The sequence below is a fragment of the Panthera leo genome, chromosome A2, assembly GCF_018350215.1.
Source record: "Panthera leo isolate Ple1 chromosome A2, P.leo_Ple1_pat1.1, whole genome shotgun sequence".
Classification (NCBI taxonomy): domain Eukaryota; kingdom Metazoa; phylum Chordata; class Mammalia; order Carnivora; family Felidae; genus Panthera; species Panthera leo.
This window is the reverse complement of record NC_056680.1, coordinates 76,594,339-76,614,389: the sequence shown is the minus strand read 5'-3', so window position 1 is coordinate 76,614,389 and position 20,051 is coordinate 76,594,339. Positions and strand designations below refer to the sequence as shown.

Sequence of the window (20,051 nt, the reverse complement as noted above, 5' to 3'; positions counted from 1 at the left end):
CGATAAAAATTTGTAATATTGGACATGACATTTCAAAGCACAGCTGCTGGAGAATTTTACTCTTCCCTTTTGAGAATCTCTGGTTTAGTTGCCGAGTTAAGTCAAAATACAAGGCAAGCTATGTCAAATCCTATAATACCAGAGCAGTATGCAAAAGCATGAATGAACAATAGGGTTAGCTCTACCAGGAGATATTTGAAAGAGGAGCTTGTTTATCAAAATGAATGTCTAATTGGTGTAATTTATGTGGGGGAGAATTTTTGAGTATGGAGTCTTCTGGTATTCTTTTACTGTATCAGGGGCCTTGCTTCCCCCAAATAGTTTGATGGAGAAAAGTCTGAGACAAAAATTTACATTGGTATAGGGATTTGAATTTTGTTTTCATGTATTTTATTCTTAAAGTTTATTTATTTGTTTATTTTTTGAGAGAGTGCATGTGTGTTCAACCAGGAGAGGGAGCAGAGAGAGAAGGAGAGAGAATCCCAAGCAGGCACCCTACTGTCGGCACAGAGCCTGACGTGGGGCTCGATCCCATGAACCGTGAGGTTATGACCTGAGCTGAAACCAGGAGTCTGACGCTTAACTGACTTAGCCACCCAGGCACCTGTTTTCATGTACATTGTTTAATTCTCCCAGTAGCCCAATGAGATCAGTGTAGGGGCTGGGAGGCCGCCTTTAAGCGGCCAGCCCCACAGTACATGGCAAGCAAGAGGGAACCTGCAGTTTGTTAACTTAGCTCTAGACTCCCATTTACCATGCAGTAGACTTGCAGAAGCACCACTTCCATTATCTCAAGACCAAACTTTCTCTTTTTTAATGTTTATTTTAGAGAGGGGGGAGTGGGGAGGGGCAGAGAGAAAGAGGATCAGAAACAGGCCCTGAGCTGACAGCAGACCGCCTGATGTGGGACTGGGACTCAGGAACCGTGACATGACCTGACCGAAGTCAGTTGACTGAACTTTTGATAGCCTTGAGTCATGAAAGGTGCAGACGCAGGGAATGCAAATTCAGTAATTAATTGGTCCCTTTTGTTATTGATGAGTAGCTCTGTTTTGAAATTGAAATATCCTTTCCCAGCTTCCTGTAAGGAATATTGTGAGGGGATGTTGTTAGAGAGCTAGGACTAGCAGCTAGAGAAATGGTAGAGGTTGCAGAAGGTGTTAGTGTGCTGCACATGGTGAGTGGGGACAGTGCAGGGCCTGCTGATGGGGAGGAGAAAATCCATCCTGGAAGGAGGAGAAAGCCAGAAAGCTGTGCAAAGGGAAGGGGAGCACAAGACGGATGCTCCCTGGGGCCCAGAGCAGCTCTGCTGCACACACTGGAGATGGCTCTGAGGAGATACACGTGTGTAGTGTGACCTCTGAACTTCCTGATCAAGGTAAAATGAGAACATGTTCAAGTTGAAGACTGCAGCTGGGGCTGGCCTGCAGATCACATCCTCATGTGAAGCATAGTGCAGCAGCTGTTCGTAAGGAGTTTGAGTCATCATAAGATAGGTTTAGTTGTGCCGTGTACACTTAGGAAGTTGGAAAAGTTTCTATGAGAAGACTTCAGATCTGCCATCCAAACTTAATATTCGCTGTCCAGAGAACTCAGAATGACTAGTTCCTCTCATGTCTTGGGCATTACTCAGTAAGGAATCTGCACGGATACTACCAGTTTTCTGAGAACTCTTGCAAAGGAAGCTGGGAGCAGGTGGCTGACAGACGAATTAAAAATGTGAATACACTGTTTTTAATACACTTTCCTTTCAGTATTTGTTATGGATGTTTCTGCATACTCGTATCATGTTTCAGTATCATTTTTTTTTATTATTTAAAACATTTTTTATTTTTGTGAGAGAGAGAGAGAGAGAGACAGCGAATGGGAGAGGGGTAGAGAGAGAGGGAGACAGAGAATCCCAAGCAGGCTCTGTGCTGCCAGCGCAGAGCCCGACGTAGGGCTGGAACCCATGGAACCATGAGATTGTGACCTGAACTGAAACCAGGAGTCAGACACTTAACCGACTGAGCCACCCAGGCGCCCCCAGAATGATTTTTTTTCACAGACTCAGTTTATAGTTCTGATCATGTCAGATCTCTGTTCAAAAATCTTTAGTGGTTCTCCAGTGTCTGATAATCGCTTATAATAATTACTAGCCACTGTGCATTGAGAGTTTGCTCTGTGTTAGGAACTTCTGTAAGCTTTTTACATTTGTTAGCTCACTGAGTTTTTACAGTAACCTATGTAGGTGTTCTTATTATTTCCATTTTACAAATAGGGCATAAAGATTTTAAATAGATTGCCCAGGACACATAGCCAATAAATAGTAAATTTGATACATAAACTCAGGTAGCCTAATTTCAGAGCCCTTATTACTCTCATGTACAAAAACCAAAGAAACTAATTTTCCTAAACTAGGATTGAAGATTCTGACTCAGTCTACCTTTACAGCCTTAGTATCCATGACCACAAGACACAGAAGGCCGCCCTACCTTCTGGTGATCCTGGATTCTGTGTTGTTTTGATTTCATCCATTACTTGCACCTTCTGCAAGTTTGCTCATGTGAGTTTCTCTCATTGGAAGATTTTCCTTCTTTCCATTTTACCCATTCATAGCCAAGCCCTGCTCTGTAGAACTGTGGTCATTTGCTTATTTCTTTCCACTAAAGCACAGATTATTGAGATTCAAGATAAATTATTCATCATTGAGGTCCAACATTGCAACTCGTATAGTGCCTTGTACATAGTGTGTATTAAATGAATAAATATGTATATTTAAATAAAAAGGAATTTGGCAATCATTTTTAGTCCACTGGTTTTCACAGTGCACCTGATGTTGTTTGGAAAGAAAACAAAAAGCAGCGCACAGGGTTACCCCAGACCAAATAAATCATATTCTCTGGAGGTGGATCCTGGTCATCATTTTGTTTGAAGGACACATAATCACGTGATTGAGAGTCACTGATCAAGCTTAAAGTGTGCTTGATTTTTTCAGTGAGAAGTGGAGGTTCAGAATAATGATTTGGCCAGTTATGCCTGAGAAATCAAATTGTGTTACTAACTGCATCTCTTGTGTAGCCACTAATTTTGTAGGAGATTTTTTGTTGTACCTCAGCAGTTTTGCTGTTAACTATATAATAAGACTGTGATTAATTAGTACATAATAGATTATACTGAGCTGAAAAAGTGTTCACTTCTAGCAAATGTTTTGGGCATCTTATGTTTTTTTAATTAAAAAAAATTTTTTTATGTTTATTCATTTGAGAGGAAGAGACACAGAGTGCGAGCAGGGGAGGGGCAGAGAGAGAGGGAGACATAGAATTGGAAGCAGGCTCCAGACTTGCTGAAGCTGAATAACTAGCTGTCTGGTCTCATGTCGTTATACCATTTTCAGTAACTATTCTTTTTTTTTTTTTTCTTTCTTTTTTTTTTAAACTTTTTAATGTTTATTTTTGAGAGAGAGAGAGAGAGACAGCGTAAGTGGGGGAGGGGCAGAGAAAGAGGGAGACCGGGAATCCTAAGCAGGCTCCAGGCTCTGAGCTGTCTGCATAGAGCCTGATGCAAGGCTTGAACCCATAAACCGTGAGTTCATGACCTAAGCCGAAGTCAGATGTTTAACTGACTGAGCCACCCAGGCATCCCAGTAACTGTTCTGTTTAAGACATAAGTGCCCAGAGTATGTATAGTGTTGCCTGTGTCGGTCTAGGGATAAAACATTTTGTGAAGAAGTCATTTTACATTTCTTCTACTCACTTTGTTTTAGCTCATCCTCACAATTGCTCTAGCAGGAAGGTTGAGCAGCTAGCATTAGTTCTGTTTTCCAGATGAAGATACCAAACTAGTGAGAAGCTCAGTCACTCGGGTCATGTATTTAGTAAGGGTTCAAGCTGGAATCGAAACCCATGATTCTTTACATCTAACCCAGTGCCCTTTTCACTACTCTGTAGAACATCTTAGTGTTGAGTAAGGCTCTAGAGCAGTGCCCAGGATCTGGGTCATCTTTGAGGAGTTCAGGCGGAAAGCACCTGAAGTAGAATGTTAGAAAAAAAGTACAGCAACAGGCAATTTGGCTACGTGTCAGGAACCTTAAGATGTTTAATTGCCATTCACCTACTAATGTGTCTCTGGAAATCTAAAGTAATCTGATACAAGCAGATATTTTTTTAAAAAAAGAATGTAAACTGTTACTTAAGAATGAAGAAACTGGGAACAGCATGTTCAGCAGTAGGAGGGATAAGGAAATTTTGGTGTATCTTTGTGATGTATATTATATAACTATTTAAAATAGATGTGTAAGAAAAATTAGTGACACAAGAAAATGCTTATAAACTTATGCTAAAGGAAAAGGTGTCAATTATAAATAATACAGAGTATGAAGGAAAATAAAATCTATGATGATAGGTATATGCATGAAAAATGTTAGCAGTATCTAAATCTGGTTGGTGGGATTAGAAGTCACTGTTCCTTTTTTTTTTTTTTTTTTAATGCCTTGTTTCATTTCTCCCTCTCCCCGCACCCCCCCCCCCCATTAGTGTATTTTATAGTTAGGAAAATTTACTTTGTAGTAAAAAGATTATGAAAAAGCCTTTGTAGAAGAAAATTTGCCAGTGTTACTAGTGTTTCTTGGTGAGTATGTTATGGTTTAGAAAGCTCTGGTATAAATACTAAGCAGTTAACATGTTTTCACAGCATTTTTGATCAGCCTAGGCTGGGGTACCAGACTTTTAGTGACTTTAAATTGCAGTATATTTTATTGTCTTATTGTGAGGAAAAACTTATAGATTTTTGTGTGTGTGTGTATTTCGTCTTAGCACATTAGAGCTTTTTTTTTTTTAAATGAGATTTGGAGTAAATCTTTGAAATATCGGGAAATCTTCCTGCTGCTGTCACCCCTGTTAAATAACGAATTTGATCACTGTCCAAATGCAGAGTGTCAAAGGTATAACCACATTTTACTTTCATAGCAAAATTTAGTCGGTGGAAATTATTTAGGTATATTAGCCTGTGTTGTTTTCTTCCTTGTGATCACTTTGTGGGCTTAAGATGTAGATTTACTATTTGCTTAAATTTACCATGATTATTATTCATCTTTCTAGAAATAAGTGATTCGGAAGGATAGGTATCTTTATTATGACTAGGTACCACATTTTCATAAAGAAAACATAGTATTTTGGGGTGCCTGGGTGGCTCAGTTGGTTAAGCGTCTGACTCTTGATTCTGGTTTAGGCCATCCATGATCTCACAGTTTCATGAGTTCGAGCCCCACATTGGGTTCTGTGCACTGACTGTGTGGAGGCTGCTTGGGATTCTTCCTCTCCCTCCCTTCTTCTGCCCCTCCCCCGCTTGCGGGCTCTCTGGCTCTCTCAAAATAAACAAAAGAAAACAAAACATAGCATTTTCATTTTTTTGAGAAGTATAACATACGGGCATTTTAAGAAATTGTTTCTTAAAGGTCCTTCAGAGAATGCCATTTTAAGTGTATTAAATCTGTTTATTTTCAGAGATGAGGAAACCATACAGTTGGCAAATAGAAAAATTGAAATAGAATTTTCAGAAAATGAAAAAGAAATAGAATATTTCTTCAGTCTTTTTTAATTTAATTGAGGAAAGTGTGTTAATTTTCTTTTAAATTTGAAGATACAAGTTGAAAAAGTGGTTTTGTTGGTCTCTCTTTGGGTCTCAGAGTTACCAGATTAAACAAGTAAAAGTATGTATAATGGTGCTAGTATTCTTTTTTAAAGAAAAGACTTTTATAAATTCAGATCCTTTGGGATCTGGGTGTAATTTAGTGCTGACTACATGGTCGTAGCCCAAGAACTCCGGGAATCTGCCTGGTGTGAGGGACTTGAGGGGGATACAGAATGCAATGTATGATTAAGTGAAAGATGCAACATGAGGCGTCTCTGATGGATTTCATCCTTCCGCAATCTCCAGATCACACGACGTGACTTTTTTTTCTATGTTATTTTTATTTGAAGTCGGAGCACCATAACATGGTGTGGGAAGTGAAGACAAATCAGATGCCTAATGCAGTACAGAAACTCCTGCTGGTGATGGACAAGAGACCTTCAGGAATGAATGACTCACTGGAGTTGCTTCAGTGTACTGAGAACTTGCCATCCTCGCCTGGATACAACTCCTGTGATGAGCACATGGAGCTTGGTAAACAAAATTTAAAGCATTGTAGGAATCTGAGATTCATACTTTTATGGTTAGCCAGCTTCTCCACCTGCCTTCAACTGCTTACAAGTCCCTGAAGTTTTTGTACTTAGGAGTTTTCAGTGTACTCTTGTTATTGCTCGTAAGATATTATTTAAGACCAACGTAACTTTGGGCTGTTTATGGTTATCATAGAGCCTCATTTACAAATTACCAAACGAAACTGCTTTGGTGGGTAAAAGTTGGGCAGATCTGCTGCGGTGGGTAAAAGGTGGGTGTTAAACACCTCCGGGAAATCCTGCATGTGGCTCATGTTCCTTTTGAAACGTCCCTGTGAGCTGGTTGGTTTGTTGCTCTGGTGGGGACATCACAGCAGACGCTTGGAACTCGAAGTCTGACCCTCGCGCTTATCACTGCTGCCAGGCTACACCCGTGAGGTGCGGCCTGCAGAAGTGCACGGGTTTGGTGAGGTAGGATTTGGGATGGTGGTGCTGTGAGGCTGGTGTTGACGAGTAAACAGCTAGTGCGTGACCTGAGCCTGCTGCCCTGTCGTCGTTCTGCGTGGCTTCAGCTGCGTTCAATACGCGGTTTTCTTCTGTGTTCACAAAACCCTTGAGAAGCTGTAACTGTGTCACGTGCTGAGCCAGAGGAGATGCTCTTTGGGAATTGGGAGATCCTCAAGGTCTTGGGACATAAACTGCTTGAACGCCAAGGGGTTGCCGGTGCTGGTGAGCGAGGAACACCAGTTTATTCAGCGGTTGATGCTTCACTGTTACAGTTTAGTGTCGGGAGGAAGTCAGAAGTCAGGGCCCAGGGTTGTCAAAAACTCGTACCACTCCTCGTTACTTCAGTTTGAAAGTAGTTAATTTCCTGAACTGGAAAGACAGATGAGCTCGTGACACACCACAAATAAAGAAGTGATGGTCAAGAACGTTGTCGGCTGCAAGGGAAGGGACATCGCTACATCACCGAGAGAGTTACAGGGGGGGTTTCTTAGGTTGCTGCGATCTTTTCCGGCTGCTCAGCGAAAGGGGAGGGCTTCGAGTCGGTTTTCTGAGTGGATATCCTGAATCAGTACTTCTAAGTAAGACATCTTAGCTTTAGTAGGCTGTTCTGAGTCGTCTGCCTGAATAGGAATTGTATGCACATATGTTCTTCCTAACAGTTTAGAAGGACTCCCAACACTAGAAGAGTTTCCTGACTGATATATTGAAGGGACCCTGGGACCTGTAGTTTGTTGTAGGTGTGTGTTTCATAAAGAATTTTTTAAGGCCTGCAAGATGCTTTTTCTCCCCTCCTTTTTCTTTTTTTTTAATACAATTTTTTTAGAATTCAGTCTTGGTGTTCACAGCTGTGGCATGTACATGGGCGTGTACATGGGCCTTGGGAACACACTTTTAGGAAAAAATAACCAACAGATATTACTGAGTTTAGAACTCCTCAGTCAAAACAAATAATTTAGCATAAAGTTGAATAAGTAGTACCTAAACCTTATAATATGATGTTAATCTCATCTCTGAAAATTGTTCTCAATATTGCAGTAATTTTCTATAACTGGGTAATGAAGTATATGAATAAGTATATATATGTACACATAAAATGCCTTTTTCCTCCTTAAACATGTTAACATAAAAATGTCTTCGGGGTATATGGATTAATTCCAGGTAAGTTGTAAAAAAAAAAATCAAAACACATACCTCGTTTTTATGGTCTGTGAACAGTTGTGGTAATTACAAGTCATTAATACATCTATATTCATTAAGTCTATTTTTCCATCAGGCTCTGTTGACCCTTGAATGTATAAGGTGTCATTTTTCAATGACATTTTTTAATGAAACTTGTTTCATTCAAGAAAACATTTCAAATTTATACTTCTCACAAAATTTATTAGCCACATTTAAGGACTTCTTTTAGCTGTAATTAGAATATTGTTCCCTGTGTTAGTAATGTCTTTTTTATAACTTTGAGTGTGTTTATTTGCAGATGACCTTCCTGAACTTCAGGCAGTTCAAAGTGATCCTACCCAATCTGCCATATACCAGCTAAGTTCAGATGTTTCACATCAAGAGTATCCAAGACCATCTTGGAACCAGAATACCTCAGACATATCAGAAAATACTTACGGTGAAAATGAGGTGGATTGGCTAACAGAATTAGCAAATATCGCCACCAGTCCGCAAAGTCCACTTATGCAGTGCTCATTCTACAACAGGTGGGAGTGCTGGCTATATTTTTATCGAAAACTTGTATCATTGCAAAGAGTTACTTATTTTTTTTCTAGTTTTAAAAGTAATAATGTTACTAACCATCTGATGAATGGTTTACTTAAATTAGAATTTAAGTAAAGTCCTTGGAATTGAGCTCATTGTTTTATAATGATTGCAGAGATATTTCACCTAATATCATGGTTTCATATTTTGAGAAGTAGATAAAAGTACTATGAGAAGCACCTGGGTGGCTCAGTTGGTTCAGCACCTGACTTCTGTTCAGGTCATGATCAGGCTCATGAGTTCACGCCCCTTGTTGGGCTCTGCACTAACAGTGTGCAGCTTGCTTTGTATCCTCTCTTTCCCTTTCTTTCTGTCTCTCATTCTCTCTCTCTCAAAAATAAATAAACATTAAGAAAAAAGTGATATGAGTTAAAAAGTTTTAGTAAATGTTTTAAAGTCCTCAAAAAGTAAACTACACCAAGAAATACTTTTATTATATATTTATGGTTAGAGAAATGAAAATTATACTTGTCTAAAGGACCATAATTATAATAAACATTAAAAACAATCTTTTTATATTTGTTTATTTTTAAGAGAGAGAGAGCACAAGCAGGGAAGGAGCAGAGAGAGAGACAGGGAGTCGGGGAATCCATAGCAGGCTCCAGGCTCTGAGCTGTCAGCATAGAGCCTGACTTGGGGCTCGAACTCAGGAACAGTAAGATCATGACCTGAGCCGAAGTTGGACACTTAACTGAGTTGACCCACCCAGGTGCCCCTATAATAAACATTCTATTTAAAAATTTTATCAACCTTGAATTTGGTTCCATTTGATCTAGGTTTATTTTCTTCCACAGTATATGTGAGCTTATGTTATTTACTGGTTTGTGGAAACTAAAATTGCTAATATTAAAATCTTGAATTTAATAAAAGTGGACCCCCATTGGTAAAAACCACTGTTTCGTATACCCAGACCAGAGGACTAGAGTTTCCACAAATGAGTTGCTGTGCTATGAAATTATGGAAGCTTCGAACTAAAATTCCTAGAGAGACCTAAGTGGATAATATTTCACTAGTTATCCCTAAAGTTACAAAGTTATCTATGTAAAACGACCTAGATAAACACAATAGTTTGCAGGGGAGAGAAGTGCCCAGATTTGTACTCACATGGGTAGACAGACCATAGTCTATACAAGATGATGTAGGAATAACTGAATTTTGGTAATGCTTCTAACTTACTGTAATTCTTTGCTAAGACATAAACTTTTCATGTGTGAAGCTCTGGCTTTCTTGTAACCCATTAAATTTTGCTGTGTTTTCTTTTCCCCCCTGTTTGGCAGGATATTGGTCTTGATTAGGGCAAATTCAATGTAGTTAACTAAATTTTTCAGTTTAATTCCATGAAAATTTCCTAGAAAGAAAAAAATAGTCAAAAAGCTAAAAATTTGTTGGCAGTTATAAAAACAGACCCTGATCTTCCCATTGGGCTGTCTTTTTCTAGTTTAGAGATAACACTTCTTTTTTTAGTAGCAAACTTAGAATTAATATAGTTCATGGAAAGTTGAGCAAACCTTTAAGGTAGGTAATCGATATAAATAAAAACATAAGTAAAGAAGGAATATTTTCCTTAAGATATAAATTTATTCTCTGTAGCATTTTCTTTCTTTCTCTTTCTTTCTTTCTTTCTTTCTTTCTTTCTTTCTTTCCAATGTTTATTTATTTTTGAGAGAGAGAGAGAGACAGAGACAAACAGGGTAGAGCAGGGGAGGGGCAGAGAGAGAGGAAGACACAGAATCCGAAGCAGGCTCCAGGCTCCGAGCTGTCAGCACAGAGCCTGATGCGGGGCTCAAATCCACGAACTGTGAGATCATGACCTGAGCCGAAGTCGTACTTTTAACTGACTGAGCCACCCAGGCACTCCTCTCTGCAGCATTTTCTATGCTTCCCTGCCTCCTAGGGAACAAGACCGAGAGGCTCTCACTGCTGTCTCTCCTGCCTTCTAACACTGTTAGTGGCTGTTCGTGCTCCTTCTTGTAGCGTGTTAAACCGTGTTACTTGTTGAGCTTTGGATGTCTGAAGTTGTCACTGTACAGTACCAAGGGGTTGAGGACAGGTAAAGTTTACATTACCCCTGCATAGATAGAGGGATGGAGAGATGCTGTTGGTATTTTAGACACTTGTGGCATGTTAATTTTTACAGAACATTTAGGCCATATACATTTCAGAACATTGCATTGTTACTTCTCTTTAAATGGTTCAACAGAAGAACTGATAAACCCATTTTCTTTTATTAGTCATGAAGGCAGGATATACTTAAGGAATTTTTAGCAGTTTGGCCATTCTTTAATACTCCATGAAGATATAAATGTTTTAATAAAAGGAAGAACTGGAGCAAAGATGAATCATTAAGTATTTGTCGTTTGAAATCCAAAATTGACTGGAGAATGTGCTAAAACACTTAGAAATTTGAGGGGTTTTTAAGAAGTGATAGTAACATGAAGGCAAAGTATAGTTTTACGGACTCTTATTCCAGAGTAACTTCTGCAAAGATATAATGAAAAAGTGTTAATAAGGGTAAAATAAAAATTGAGGGGCTAACACAGTTTCTCAGGGAGTAAGGGAAGAATCGGAAAGGAAGATATTTCTCCCCCTTTTTAAAAGAGGGTTTGTCCAGACATGCATATACTTTTTTCTGTTAAGCACCAGATTCCTATTTTGCATCTCTGAGAACTGTCCTGATTGGGGACCATTGGGCTGGTTGGTCTCCTAGACCTGCAGTCTTCCTCTCTGCTGCTTCCCAGAGCGCAGTGCACATGCTGGGCGCCCTGACTGGGAGTGCTGCTTTTAGTGTTACTCCTCCTGGGAATAGTTGACTCTTATCAAAGGTGATCCTGTGGGAAGAAGCCTGTATCAGGAAATAGGAAGTAGTGTCCAGTTACAGGAAGTTCCATTTAGGCTGCTTCCTGCTAGAATAAGTTTAAGCATTGTAGCTTCAGGTAGTTCATTGTATCTGCACAGTGACAGGTGGTTGGTAGACGGAGGCTTCGAAGTGTTGGTCACATTAGGCTGAGATGCCGTGTTCATACTGACTGCAGCAAAGTAGAAGAGAGAAGTGGACAGGGAGCCTGCACATTATTTGTTACATTTGTATGTACTTGCTGATACAAAAATGGGTGAATAGGTGAAAGTAACTTTGAATTTAAAATACATGGATAAATATGAAAAAAAGAACAGTATTTGAAATGTGTGAAGAGGGCTTGGGTAAGAAACTAAGGAACTGCAGACTACAAATGAAATCTTGATGTCTTTAGTGTTTTCCGTAGGTGTCTTCTATGTGATAACATTGGTATTATGAATATGAAGTTCTTTTCATCAAAAGGAAAGATCTGCTTTAAGGACCTATGCTTTATGGTTAAAACTGCTTCCTTATTTTAGATCATCTCCTGTACACATCATAGCTACTAGCAAAAGTTTACATTCCTATGCGCGCCCTCCACCGGTGTCCTCTTCTAAGAGTGAGCCAGCCTTCCCTCATCATCACTGGAAGGAGGAAACCCCAGTCAGACATGAAAGGGTGAGTTTATTCATGAGATGAAACTGTTACGAAGTTTGCACAGCAGTGAAATATGTTAACTTTCCTTTTCTGTGAAGTCCTTTTGAAGCACGTGCAGATGGGAAATTGTCTCATCGCTCTGCTGGTGATCTGGATTATATTTTACATACAGCTCTGTTCACTGTTAGCAAAGTTTGTTACCACTGGGAACATGCATTTAACTAAAACTTCCAGAAACTTCAGTTTTCAGAGGCATATTTTTTGCTAAGTGTACAGGTGTTTTAAGTTATCCACTAATGAGGAGAGAGCCTGAAGCCTTGGGATAAAGACAGATATTAACAAAATATGTTACAAAATAAAAAAGTTTCTGATATTTTTCTCCATAGGCAAATAGTGAGTCAGAATCTGGCATTTTCTGCATGTCCTCCCTCTCAGATGATGATGATTTGGGATGGTGCAATTCCTGGCCTTCAACTGCTTGGCACTGTTTTTTGAAAGGTAAAAAAACAACTTGAATTTTTGCAGCTTACTTATGTAGCATGCTAGTCAGATAGCTAATATTTGCTTTTCTACTCAAACTTTAGGCACACGACTGTGCTTTCATAAGGGAAGCAAAAAGGAATGGCAGGATGTTGAAGATTTTGCTAGAACTGAAGGCTGCGTTAATGAAGAAGATCTCCAAGTGGGCACTCACAAGGTTGATTTAAAATTTGTAAAACTTTTCCCAAGTCTTTCGTGAGAAAACATAGGCTTATTATTAATCTTTAGGAGTATCCTCCATTTACTTTCGTCTTTAAGTGACACCTTACGTTTTAGGTGGAAGTTTTGTGACTGTGTTATTGCTTAGCTGGATGGAGGGCAGCAGTGTCTTTAGGTTCACCTTTGTAATTATGCTTTCTGAGATGGGAAAATGATGTATTCCTTAGCTCTTTTTATACATTTTACGTTGGGAGAAATGAAATGAATGGGGGTTCCTGGGTGGGTCAGTCGATTAAGTGTCCAATTTCAGCTCAGGTCATGATCTCACAGTTTGTGGGTTTGAGTCCTGTGTCAGGCTCTGTGCTGATAGCTTGCTCAGAGCCTGGAGCCTGCTTTAGATTCTGTGACTCCCTGTCTCTCTGCCCCTCTCCCCTGTCACACTGTACTCTGTCTCTCTCTCTCTCTCTCAAAAATAAACATTAAAAAAAAATACAATGAACAAATGAACCAAGGCTTTTATCTTATGTAATGTACAAAGTGGTTAATTCCCAAATGGATAATTGAGAGTTGATTATATGAAGTTACTTTTTAAATGATCCCATAAAACATTGGCATTTTTAAGTTGATAAGCAGAAGCACTAGTTAGGATAAATGTCCGTTAGTGCCTTTAAAATCTTAATCTTTGCAATCTTTTAATTTCTCCATCTCCACTGTAGGCAGAGGAATTGGGCATGTGAAGTGTGCTTGTTTAAAATTCCTGTTTTGATCCTGCTGTTGTTACTAACTGTTGAGTCTCTGGTCTTGGAGTCAGGAAACCTGGATTGTCTTTCTGGTTCTTCTAGCAATTGTCTGTGTGACTAATGTTGGGAAGATTGTTGACCCCACTGTGTGTGGGCTCCCTAATCTGAAAATAGATTGGATCAGTTTTGACACCTTGTAGCTCTAGGAATGAGAAGATCCCGTAATGTAGTTACAGGTAACATGGCTGTGGCCTCCACCTGCATGTTGGACACCTGCATGAGTCACAGTCAGTTCTTCCTACTCAGCTTATTAGTATAACCAAGCCTGGACTCACCTTTTCTTCCCCTTCCTGGCCTACTTCTTCTCCCTTCTTTTAAAGGTATTGTTAGCCTTCTTGATTGACAGATTGAAAACCAAGAAGTTGAGTGTTCCCCTCCCCACCTTCATACTCAGTGGTCACTTCTCTTTCCTTAGAGGTGTTGTGCAGTCCTCCTTCTCTCTCTCTACCTCTTTCATGCACTAGTGTCATAAGGATCGGACACAATAGCTAGCTGGTGGCATGTCGGTCTCCTTGTTTTTTCTGTGACTTTAAGGGTAGGGATCATGGTTGTTAATGTGTTTTCAGAACCTAGCCCCTGGTGTGTGCCAACTGCTCAATAAAATATCAGTTGGATTAAAATTTAGCCCTTTTCTACCACCATGGCACTTGTCCGTTTAAGACTGTGATGGGTTTCTCTCATCATATCTTCAAATAAATTGAATACTAGAGGCACCTTTTATTCTGCAGACTTTAATCATCTTAAAGTTGACAGTGGTTAGTGAAAATACTTGCATTGACTTCCAGTGCCCTCTCAAAGGAAAGTTTAAGCACTTCACCTGTCCTTTAGACTCCTTTGCTTACTAACTGGCCCTCCTTTTCAGTCTTCTTTGCCGCACCTCTGAACCCCCTGGTATTTTTAGCAAATACTCAGCACTCTCCAGAGAAGGCTGGTTTCGCCTGTTCCTGGCATGAGGCATGTTCTTCTACCTTCTGGGTTTCATTCTTTTAAATCCCCGTTCCAGTGGGAACTGAACCCTGCCTCCTCTCTCTGAGTTAACACCTCCCTGTATCAAGTGCATTAGCATTGTTACATTTCAGTGAAAGTGCTTGTGCCAGTCTGTTTGGCATTGCAGTGATTTATATACGTGCCTTTCTTCACTACTGGGTGGAAAGCAAGGACCCTAAAGACAGGGATCCTGTCTTGTTTATTTTACTTTTTCTACAGACTCTTACACATAATAGGAACTTCATTATGTGTTGAATTAAATATTGTTTGTTCACTCTGTGCATGTATTTTCAGGGCTATGGTTCTGATGGTCTAAAGTTGTTATCACATGAAGAAAGTGTATCATTTGGCGAGTCTGTACTGAAGTTGACTTTTGATCCTGGTACAGTAGAAGATGGCTTACTTACTGTAGAGTGTAAGCTGGACCACCCTTTCTATGTTAAAAATAAAGGTAGGGTGTCAATTTGAATTTATAGTAACTTTTTAAAGAAAACTTCTTAAATCTGGAAAGATGTCTTGTGGTATAATTCTTTGATGATTAAGAAAAAAACTTGAAGGGCAAACTTCTTTCAAACTACACAGAACTACCGCAGAAGGGGTTTATAATAACTCCTAATGGTGCTTTAGGGTCTTAGCAGTCGTTAGGTGGGGCTGCACTTCCTCTGGGTATGAACTCGTACATTCAGGTAGCTTACTATATAAGCAGCTCTCTGTTATCTTGGTATCATTTGGGGGAATGTGATATTCTGGTAATTGCACTGAAATCACTTTTCAGAGATTTATTACACTAACACCATGTTAAAAATAATTCAGAGGCTGTTTTGTGGTCTTGGTCATTGACACCGATTATTACTGTCTTGTAAATTGATGGAGGTGTTGATTGATAGAATCTGTATATTAATAAAACGCCGAATCCAACAAGTTTTGGAGAGCTTCGCACTGCTTAATAAAGGAAATACTTGGGACTTATTTTGTGGCAAAGATACAGGACATGTTAAAAATCTGCTGAGACTTAAGTAGTAACCTATTTTCAAGGTTCAGAAGTGAAGGGCCTATTGTAGAATAAATAATTAGGGTCCCTTCTGTCAATCCCTATCCTTTATGTAACTGCTGTTTGATTTGATTTTAGGTTGGTCATCGTTTTATCCAAGCCTGACTGTGGTACAGCATGGCATTCCATGTTGTGAGATCCATATTGGTGATGTATGTCTACCTCCCGGACACCCCGATGCCATTAATTTTGATGATTCAGGTGTTTTTGATACATTTAAAAGGTATTATTGGATTCTTTTCCTGTTGTTAACGTTTACCTTTAACCTCTCTAATGGTTGCAAAGTCAGAAATTTAGGAGGCTAAACCTCAAAGGTTTGAAGATTATAAAAGGACTACTTAGAGCAATATGATTAAATGAAAACATATTCGGTAATTGAACTAACAAAGTAATAGTTCCAGGGGAGCTTTACACATAGTCATCACGCAGGAAAACCATGAGTTCATAAACATTTGGTATTAGATTAGAAAAAATACCACATGTTACGTGACCAGGAACTAAACGGATCAACTTTGATAGTTATTCTATATATATAGAAAACTGCTGTATCTGGCTGTTTTAACCAGTCCTTAAGTCTCTTAGTAGTGTTTTTTTGTACTTAACTGTCCTTTTCTTTCCATAACTGTATCTTTAATAATTCATTTCGACCAAGGGCATTAGTAGCATGAATTAACAAATAGTAAAAATAGCAAAAACACTTGACATTTGGAAAATCTTAAAGAGGGAAGTGAGTTTTTTGGACATCCTCTTGCTAGTATGTGGTAGAACAGAACAAGTACCCCTGTGTCCTGATGCTCGAGGGGGTTGATGAGCTGTCTCAGTTTGTTCTGGTCTCAGCACTGAGAGGCCCGCATTCCTGGAAACCCCGCAGGCCTGGCTCAACCGGGGCAGTTATTCCCCTACTCCCAGAAGGTATCCAGAGAAAGTCTGTTTATAGGTATCTGGAATTTTAAAACTCATTTTTTCTTTAAGATAATTGCTAATGTTTATTTTTAAGAGAGAGAGAGCAAGTGGGGCAGGGGCAGAGAGAGACAGAGACACAGAATCCGAAGCAGGCTCCAAGCTCCTGAGCTGTCAGCACAGAGCCTGACTCGGGTCTCGAACTCACCAGCTGTGAGGTCATGACCTGAGCCGAAGTCAGATGCCCAACCCACTGAGCCACCCCAGAGTCCCTCTTTAAGATAATTATTAAGTTCATAGGCATTAAGAGAATCCAGAATACCTGCTGGCCTATAGGTTTTATTTATTTCATTAATTTAATGTAATAAAACGTAAGGTTAATATATTTTTATTTTGAAAGGATACGTGAGGCTGTTATTTTAAAAAAGCACCTAGCACAGGCCCTGGCACAGGCTTTATGCTCAGTAAACGTCTGCAGATTGCAATCTAAATGTTATTTGGTTACATCCCTCACACACTCTGTTCTTTTTACAAATTCAAGAGAAATGAGGTGGTTTTGAGGTCTGATACTCTTAAGTACTCTTAGGATGTAGGTCAGTAATACCTCGTATGTTTTGGTGAGAATATTCTAAAGATAGAAAAACTTTGGAAGATAATTTGATCTTTTTTTTTTTTTTTTTCCTTATTGAGAGAGAGAGAGGGAGGAACAGAGAGAATCCCAAGCAGGCTCTGTGCTGTCAGTTCAGAGACCGACCAAGAGCTCAATCCCATGAACTGTGAGATCATGACCTGAGCTGATACCAAGACATCAAGGGTCAGACACCTGACCGACCAAGCCATCCAGGTGCCCCTAATATGGCTTTATCTTAGAACACTGAGTATCAACAATTCCATTCCTGTGTGTGTGTGCCCTAGAGAAGTAAATCCTTACAGACACGCAGAAGGGGATGTATAAGTTAGGTCATCGTGGCTGTGTTGCTCAGGATTGTACAACGTGGAAACCAATACAACATTAAGTGGAAAATGAATGAGCCACAGCCATATGTTTTGAAACATGGATCAATTTTAGAAATAATGTTAAGTAAAATTAGCCTCAGAAATACATGGTAGAATTCCATTTTTTGTGTGTGGAATCAGAATTCCATTTTTTGTGTGTGTATTCTTTGGAAATAGATCTAATAAAATTACAAATCTAATTACATTTATATAATTTTTACTTAATGTATATAACATACATTACACAGTTATGCTGGGGATCCCCAAGACAACCCCTGGGTTCAGTGACATACCAGGAGGACTCATGGGATTCAGTATGTAGTCACACTCCTGCCTAGGATTTCTTCTAGTGAAAGGATATGAAGCAAAATCCTGAAAAGGAAAGGCACGTGGGGTGAAGTGTAGAGGAAGCCGGGCCTCCAGGACTCCTCCCAGCGCAATCGCACAGCACCCTTATTTCTCTCAGCAGTGAGTTGTAACAATAGGGATGAACTGGCATCTGCCGGGGAAGCTGTTACACACTTAGCACTAGGGTTTTTACTGGGAGCTGGTCGCACAGGTTGCCTCTGCCTTGCGTGTACTCAAATTCCAGACTTCCAAAAGGAAAGCAGGTGTTTAGGGCTAGCGATGTTGTTTGTACACACAATTGAGGCACAGTGAGCTACTCTTACCAGGGTGGGAATAAAGAGAACCTTCCTAAAATCGCAATTCCAGATGCTAGTCCAGGGCCAGCCTTTTAAGGATACCCTCAGGATAGCAGTCCGGCCCGCTGTGTTACAGGTGCCACATAACAGAATGTTTACATATTACATGTTGATACAATGGATATATTAACCTAATTAATGCTACTATAGATTAATATAATGCTATTAACACTATAGTGTTTATATGTTCTCTTTATGAATAATGTATTATTTTTATAATAAAATATTGAAAAAAGTAAGGGGATGATAAACCATTCAGGAGAGTGGTTATCTTTGGGGGTGGCAAATGTGGAACTATTTAGAGTAGAAATAGTCTATTTCTTAATTAGGTTGTGGGTTCACTCCTTTGTACACTTTATAACTAACATAAAAGTTAAATACATTTTTTACATACTAAGTTTTGCATAGTGAAAAACCTTTTTTAAGCAAAAACAACACTAACCTACCTAATTCTTTTTCCAAGACGGTAGGTTCTCATCAGTTGGTCATACTGAATAGCAGTCACCCCTAAGATGACCTTGGACATTGGTCTCATTTTCCTGTGGAGTGACTTTCTGCTCCCCATTAAGGAGTGGAAAATGGGCAGTTTCATCCAGGAGAAAAGAGCATGACAGAGTTGAGAAGCATGAAATTGACTGAATTTTCATTGTGGATTAGATTGTGACTTGGCAGGTTAAGGGAAGTGCTGTCTGGTATAAGGAGGGCCAGAAAGGGAAGGAAGGCAGGAAGAAACACTTGTCCAAAACGAAACCCCAGAATCGGTTCCCAGGACAGTCTGGGGATTTGGGGGCAGCTCCTGGGTCCTGCTGTACAGGGAAGGACATCTGATTAGATTTTACCTTGGTAAGGACCAGAAGTCAGCCATAGATGAGCTTTTAAACACAATTTATAGTTCGTTGGTAGAAAGGAGGCTTTTAAGTGAGAGTATGATTTGAAGAAGCCCATTCCAGACACAATTGAGGCCAGTCTTCTGGGCATCAGGCAGGTTTCAGACTGTCACTTCTGACTTTGTGAATTTAGCATTTCTGTTCAAGTGATAGAATTTAACTCCTGAGTGTCCACTGTGTACCAGGTGCTGTACATGTGTTAACATACTTAATCTTCACAATCCTATGAGATTATAGCCTCACTTTGCCGGCGGTGGGGGAGGGGACAGTGCTTAAGGAACCAGAAACAGCCATTTGTATCAGAACCAAGATTCAAGTCTGTATCCTTTCGAGACTCCAAATTTTGTGTTCTATCAATCTCGGCTATTTCTACAGTAATAATAATATATACCCCAATGAATACTTGCTATGTGCCAGCCTCTGCCCTGAGTTTTGTAGACACTGTTCTGTCAGCTCAGCCACACTACATGGCATGTGTTCAGTTCATTTTAGAGATAAGTATACTGAGGCTAGATGTTTATTTACTCTGTCCAAGTCATACTAGTAGGTGGAAGAGGTGGGGTCTGAACCCAATTAAAATTTTACATTATTATGTTCTGCAGAACTTTTTTCACCTCTTCATTAGTCATCAGATATTTGAATTTGAGAGCCTAGTGTATGTGTTGGGCGTGGGGATTTAGAATCTGTTAAGACATGGGCCTGCTTCTTTGCTTCCAGTCTAGAGAAGGAAATGGATTAGTAAATGTGTACGGTGTGGTGTGTGCTGATTGAGAGATGTGGCCTGGTAGGTGCTCTGGAGCTAGGATGCGTGGATTCAGATCCTAGCTTTGCGGATTTGTTGTGGAAGCTGGGATAAATCAATGAACTTTTCCATGGCTCTGTATAAAAAAAAAAAAAAAAAAAGTCTGTACAAGATCTGTACAAGGATAATGTTGAAGGGAGGATTAAAGTGAGTGTCTATGACTATGGTTAATAGACACAACACTACTGTGGAGTTTTTCTTTTAAGAATAGAAATTAGGGGGCACCTGGGTGGCTTGGTTGGTTAAGCGTCCGACTTCGGCTCAGATCATGATCTCACGGTCCGTGAGTTCGAGCCCCGCGTCGGGCTCTGTGCTGACAGCTCA

The 20,051-nt window shown here is 39.7% G+C and overlaps 1 protein-coding gene across 3 annotated transcripts in view; it reads left to right on the top strand.

Moving 5' to 3' along the window:
* HBP1 (HMG-box transcription factor 1) overlaps positions 1-20,051 on the top strand; it is a 30,064-nt gene that overhangs the window by 2,863 nt on the left and 7,150 nt on the right. For all 3 annotated transcript variants that reach the window (XM_042915204.1, XM_042915196.1, XM_042915211.1), the window contains exons 2-8: positions 5,961-6,144; positions 8,125-8,353; positions 11,784-11,922; positions 12,288-12,399; positions 12,486-12,598; positions 14,682-14,838; positions 15,517-15,661. In XM_042915204.1, coding sequence (XP_042771138.1) covers positions 5,961-6,144; positions 8,125-8,353; positions 11,784-11,922; positions 12,288-12,399; positions 12,486-12,598; positions 14,682-14,838; positions 15,517-15,661 — 1,079 coding nt within the window. The remainder of the gene's footprint in view (positions 1-5,960; positions 6,145-8,124; positions 8,354-11,783; positions 11,923-12,287; positions 12,400-12,485; positions 12,599-14,681; positions 14,839-15,516; positions 15,662-20,051) is intronic.